The sequence below is a fragment of the Lepus europaeus genome, chromosome 12 (genome assembly GCF_033115175.1).
Source record: "Lepus europaeus isolate LE1 chromosome 12, mLepTim1.pri, whole genome shotgun sequence".
Taxonomy (NCBI): Eukaryota; Metazoa; Chordata; class Mammalia; order Lagomorpha; family Leporidae; genus Lepus; species Lepus europaeus.
Window position 1 is genome coordinate 8143468 of NC_084838.1, and position 6000 is coordinate 8149467.

Below are 6000 nucleotides of genomic sequence, written 5' to 3' on the forward strand. Positions count from 1 at the left end.
AGGCTTCAGATACATTTTCATTACAGCTTCATTGCAAAGCACAGTAGAGCGAATAACTCTTTGATTCCAATGTAGTTTATTTCTTTTAGTAAAAGACTCAACACAATTTTCTGATGAAGCCTCTGCCTTAACATATATGCTCTTCCTGTTTACCAATGAGCTTCTGTCATTCAGCCTTCCCACATTCACTTTTAGGAGGAAAAAAACAATTTTTGAAAAAAAAAAAAAAGAAGAAGAAGAAGATGTTTTTCCATCTGCTTTGTTTCCATTTTAAATGCATTACAACGTGGAATAATCACAGAAAATCAGAATGTACCCGAATTATGTACCAATTCTACATGGGTACTAGCATAATTCAGTGAAAAACAAAGGCATATTATCATAAACTGATTGCAAAGCTTTATTTTAACACTAACTAGATGTGTGACACTAGGCAAATCACTTGACCTTAGTTTCATTTTCTCATCTATAACAATACCATTTAGTTTAGAAATGCTGGTCTTTCTCTTCACTTAGCTCTGTTTAGCCCTCCTTATAACACCAAAGCCTATCCTAGAGAAGTCCATCCCAGTTAAAGCCCTTGCATCCTAAAGAATTGAAAAGAAACAGTGACTGTTTTATGTCAAAACGACTGATTCTAATAACTTAACTGTACATGCAAGAGCCATAAAAGCTCATCCCAAAGACAAGAAAATTATGTGTTGCAATATCATTTCAAAAATAATTTTGAACCAAGTTTATAAATTAGAAGTCTACTGAATATGCCAACTAATCATCATACTTCATGTATTAATTGTCTAAAATATTGGATGCACTTCATATGTCTATATTTTTCCTTTTGAACAATGAGAAAGGAAATACACACTTAAATGGTGATCAGGCTACTGACTACATCTAAAAATAACATTCATATTTTTAAAAATTATTTATTTATTTATTTGAGAGACATAGCAAGCTCTCGAGTGCTAGTTCACTCCCCAAATGTTCACAACTTCTGGGAGTTGGCTGACTAAAGCCAGGAGCCAGGAACTCAATCCAGGTCTCCCATGGCAGTGACAGGGACTCAATTACTTGAGTCATTATCACTGTCTCCCAGGGTCTGCCTTAACAGGAAACTGGAATTAGGAGCCAGAACCCAGAATTGAACCCTGGCACTCTGCTACAGGATGTAGGCATCCTAACCAGCAACTTATCTACGAGGCCAAATGCTCATACCCATGATTACATTTTAAATTTTGCTTCTCAATCTGATAGTTAATCTAAAAATACCCCCCCCCCCAAAAGAGATTAATTCCTGAAGAAATTGCATGTAACAAAACAAAACAAAAACCTACACCTGGTGATTTGATTCTATTATCAACTAGGAATAAGGTTACTAAAAACCTCATGGAGATTTTGTTATGGCATTTCCAAAACAATGAGGCTGAAGGGTTGTCATTGACAGATGCCAGCTTCGCCCAACTTCCAACAAGGCTATCTGGAGAAACTAAGGTGACAAGAGTAAAAAAGCATGGCAGAAGACAGTAAGGAAACAGCTTAATTCCTTGGCCAAAAAGGAAACATTTTCATGCAAAAGACTGGTGGCATTTACTTGGTGAGTACATGTAGATATATTTAACATGAAGTTACGTAATTAGGATTATACTACAAGTTAGAATCATTTTCTAAGACTTATGCTCAGAGCAACCTCTCCAACCATGACTTATTTAGTTTCTCAATTATTCATATGTCACATCAGAAAACTAGTATGTATTATGTACATATACAAAATAACTTCTTTAAAATTCTTATTTGCACACTTTCCACAAAAAGTTAAAAGTTATTCCTAAAATGAGACTAGAGATAGTTTTAGATCCCAGAAAGTCTTACTGAAAAAACAGAATATGTATTGTCAATGTATTTTAAGATAACACTAAGTTTTTCTACCCTCTCTTAAAACACACTCACCTCTAGGACAGAATTCAGCATTTGCTTATACCATCATAGCCACAATATCAGAATAAGCAACGGAATAAGAAAACGACATATACAATGGAAACTATACAGGGAGCTTACAAGACAGTCAGCATTAACACAGACAGGTTGTCAGGGATTAGTGAGGAGGAGGGATGGAAGGAGAGAGGGATGGATAGCACAGTAGATCTTTAGGGCAGTGGAAATACTCTGTATGATGCTACAGAGGTGGACACACGTCATTACACATTGTGCAAACCCATCCAGTGCATATCACCACAGTGAACCCTCATGTAAACTGTGGACTTTGGGTAGTAATGATGTGACAGTGTAGTTTGACCAAGTGTAACAACCGCACCACTCTGGTGGGGAGCGTTAATAATAGCAGAGGTTGTGCCAGAGTGGGAGCAGGGGGTATATGAGGTTTCTCTGTACATGCCTGGCAAATTTGCTGTGAACCTAAAACAGCTCTAAATAAATAAGTAAAGGTTTTTTTTTTGTTTTGTTTTGCTTTTTTTTTAAAAAAGGATGCAAAGTCTAAGACTTCTTTTAAAAATAACTTCTCCCCATCCCTCCAATAAAAAAGCAGGCGGAGAGCCAGACAAAATAAGACTGGTAAAATGTTGATGATTGTTTATATGGGAGATGGACACATTGGGGGCTCTCTATTTTATGTTGAATCCCACAGAATTACCAATACACAACTATTTTTAACCTCAAAACTTGCTTATTGCATAGGATTCAACCTAGTACTATTCTCTTTATTTTTGCGTTTGTTTAAAAGTTTCCAAAATTAATGGCTTTCTAAAAATTACCTGCCAAGTGAGAATTCTTACTGAAAAAGAATTCTTTTTAGTCCCAAACAACTAAAATACATTTAAATCAACATTGTATACTGTTAGAATTCATACATTTTCCTCACATTTTAATATAACTTACGTTTGGAAGCATTTTACAATCAATGCATGTTTAAGTTAAATTAGCAATGTGACTTTTTCCTTGCTGGCACATAAAATAATGATGCACTTAAAATCAAAGATATCTTAGAATCAATGAAGTATGGTTAATGTAATTTCCAAGAACAGGATTTCTAATCCATATTCTCTTCCTAATCAGGAATTTAGCACATGATGCCTAGTACTCCCTGTCCCTGGATACACATAATTATCCCATAATTATCCTGGGATGTCTCAGAGAAGCAGGTCGGAACCTGCTTACTTTGTGTAGTTCCCTCACCTACAATATGGCACAATCCTTAAGAATGAATTCCTAGGAACATTCTGGAGCTCACACTTAGGAGGTAAGGGTTATTCTGCAATGCTTCCCTTCACAAGGTGTTAAAGCTTTGAACAAGGCCAATGCATAAACGTGAGCTGCACAGAGCTTGGAGTAGCACTGCGTGGTGAGGCGACGGCTGCAGGTGTCACAGTGAGGGCACGTGAATGTGAGAATGAGAAAACTTAAATAAGTAGATGGGATAAAACAGTTTTAGCTTCACCTCCAAAATCTCAAAGGGTCTTCAGGAATCCAACAAATCACTTGGGTTTTTGCACTGACCTTATTTATTTTGCTCTTTGTGTTAACACCTACCCCTCACAGCCCTCGGAACTGGTTAGCACGATCTAATAGAAGAGCAATAGAGGGTTTGTGCAGGACTATGAGAGTGGCGGCTGCTGACCTGTTCATATTTCTCCAGTTCTGTGTGATAGATTTGTCTGATCTGGGTCAATTTGGCTCTGTAATCTGAGTGTTCAATAGAGTTATCTGAAGAACCTCCAGAGGCTGCCGCGGCTGCAGCTGCTGCCGCCGATCCCCCACCTTTCTCAGGACCTGAAACCCCTTCTGCCAAAAGCATATTGTCCAGTCTCATTAGCTGGGGATCGGGAGGGTCCTCCTCCTGGGCTCCTCTGATGCTGAGACCTTCAAGGAAAGAGAGAGACAGAGAGAAGAAGCGAGAAACAGAGGACAAACAGTGTGAGTATTTTGTTTATTTGAGAAAATGATCAAACAATATCAGCGTACTACAATTCATGCGGAGAACTTCATTATTCACATTTGATCAATAAGTTTGAGTAAGTACCAGAATTATTTTCAAAATATTTACACACATCCTAGAATTTCTCATTTCTTTCCCCCTGCCCCAGTTTATCATAGATTAGATCCTTAGACAAAAATTAAGATTAACCTGGCTTCTTAGAATATTCTTATCATCCAACTTTCTCATATTAAGATGATTTAAGCATAAAATGGGAAGGGGGTAAGAAATTGGGGGTTTTAATAAGGGAAGAAAATAATTCCAGGTATGTAAAACAAACTCATCAAAGGATAGTTATTCTCTCTCTGTACAGTTGGAAAAATAAAATTAGAATTCCCATAAAATAATTCATTCCTCAGCTATATCCAAAAAATTGGAAAATAAACAGGATTCGATGGGCCTTTCCATCATGTAATTTCAAAGGAGAAATACATACATTATGAGGTAATTCACTTTACTTAAATATATATTATTAAATGAATTGCTGTTAAGCAATCGCCAGCAAACTATAAAATCAGAACACCAAATCCAGTATTAAGAATGTGCCATTGACACGGCAATACAGGCTGGGCACAGCAGTCTCAATCTAATTTTGCTTTTAAATCAAGAACTTCCTAAGTGATGCCCACTCAGCAACCTCCTCTAAGTACTATAGATCACAGCTGACAAGTCATAGGTTTAATCAGGTCGCACAGGCTTTCTGCCAAGATGTTTTCAACAACACGGAAGACAAAGTTTTAAAATAATTATCATGGTATAAAAAGCACTGGAGTCACAACAGCTCAAAATCAGCATTTTCATTAATGTGTAACACAATCTAAAATATCCCAGCCCAATTAACCTCTGTAAATCTGTTTAAAAGCAGGTTCCCGCACTAGTTACAGGCTTCTCGGGGAGGGGCGGAGGGAGGAGTTGGCATGTTCGCATTTGGGTCCTGCCTTTTGCATCTGTGCCTGTTGTTTATCCACAGTGGTGCACACACGTCTGGTGGAACTTACATGACAGTAACATCTACAAGCTGCCAAGTACTCAACTGATCACCAGCTCTGTGATTTTTTTTTATATGCTTCCTAAAACTACCATCAATTCTTTTAAGGATAGATTTCATTCCTAGATGCCCCACAGCATGATGGAACTCTTGGTTGTCTTAACTCAAGCGCACAGCTTTAGCGTCCTCCCCAAAACACTTTAAAGCTGTCACTTGCATTTAAAAATAGACTTCAGAATAATTTCAACTGGGCAATAAAACTAACTCACCATAATTTTAAAATATATCTGTTGCCTGTTCAGAGGCAAATAAATAAGGCTTGAAAACTATAATACACTAAGACAATAAATTCATTTAGGGAAACAAAAAATTGACTCTCTTAAGAGATAAAATCTTTATCAACACATAACTGATAACTAAAGATAAACAGGGCTTTGCTATTGTTCCTAAAATTGTTCCAGAACTGCCACATGTTAAGTAAGTTGGTATTTTAAATTTAACATCTCTGGTTTCTTCCCTTCTAAATCACCTTGTTAAATGTTAAAATCTAATCATACTCATCGTTCACATACCAACTTTTTTTTGCATATGGAAGTCAGTGAGGGTTTCAGTAATCTCTGATCTTGCACTTTGGGTTCTGTTTGTTTTATATAATTTGAGAGTTTCTTAAATTTCTCCCTTATATTCAATTTTTGCTCACAATTCTGTGTATTGTTTCTTTTTTGGATTTTCGTACATTGGCGCTTCTGGAAATGTGGCTTTTTCTACCTCCAAGGTTGCTCCAGGTTTCTAGTTTTTCCCCTTGTACTTACACACATTGGTCTTTTCCCTGTGGACATGAGGTTGAGGTTCTTTAATAGCAGATCAACATTCCATAGTCAAAATTTTATACTTCCCTGAACAACTATGGCAAACAAGAGAAGATGCACAGTGACTAACACACAAGGAAGCAGATCACACAGGAGACAGAAGGACATTCATCAGGAAGAAATGCAAGAGGCACAAAGTGATTAGCCAACTCTAA

General features: G+C 37.0%; 1 protein-coding gene across 3 annotated transcripts in view; it reads right to left on the reverse strand.

The window, feature by feature from the left end:
* PBX3 (PBX homeobox 3) overlaps positions 1 to 6000 on the reverse strand; it is a 233706-nt gene that overhangs the window by 54579 nt on the left and 173127 nt on the right. For all 3 annotated transcript variants that reach the window (XR_009867587.1, XM_062207528.1, XM_062207529.1), the window contains exon 3: positions 3632 to 3873. Coding sequence is in view for 2 of the 3 variants with exons in the window: in XM_062207528.1 (XP_062063512.1) it covers positions 3632 to 3873 (242 nt within the window). In the remaining variant the exon portion in view is untranslated. The remainder of the gene's footprint in view (positions 1 to 3631; positions 3874 to 6000) is intronic.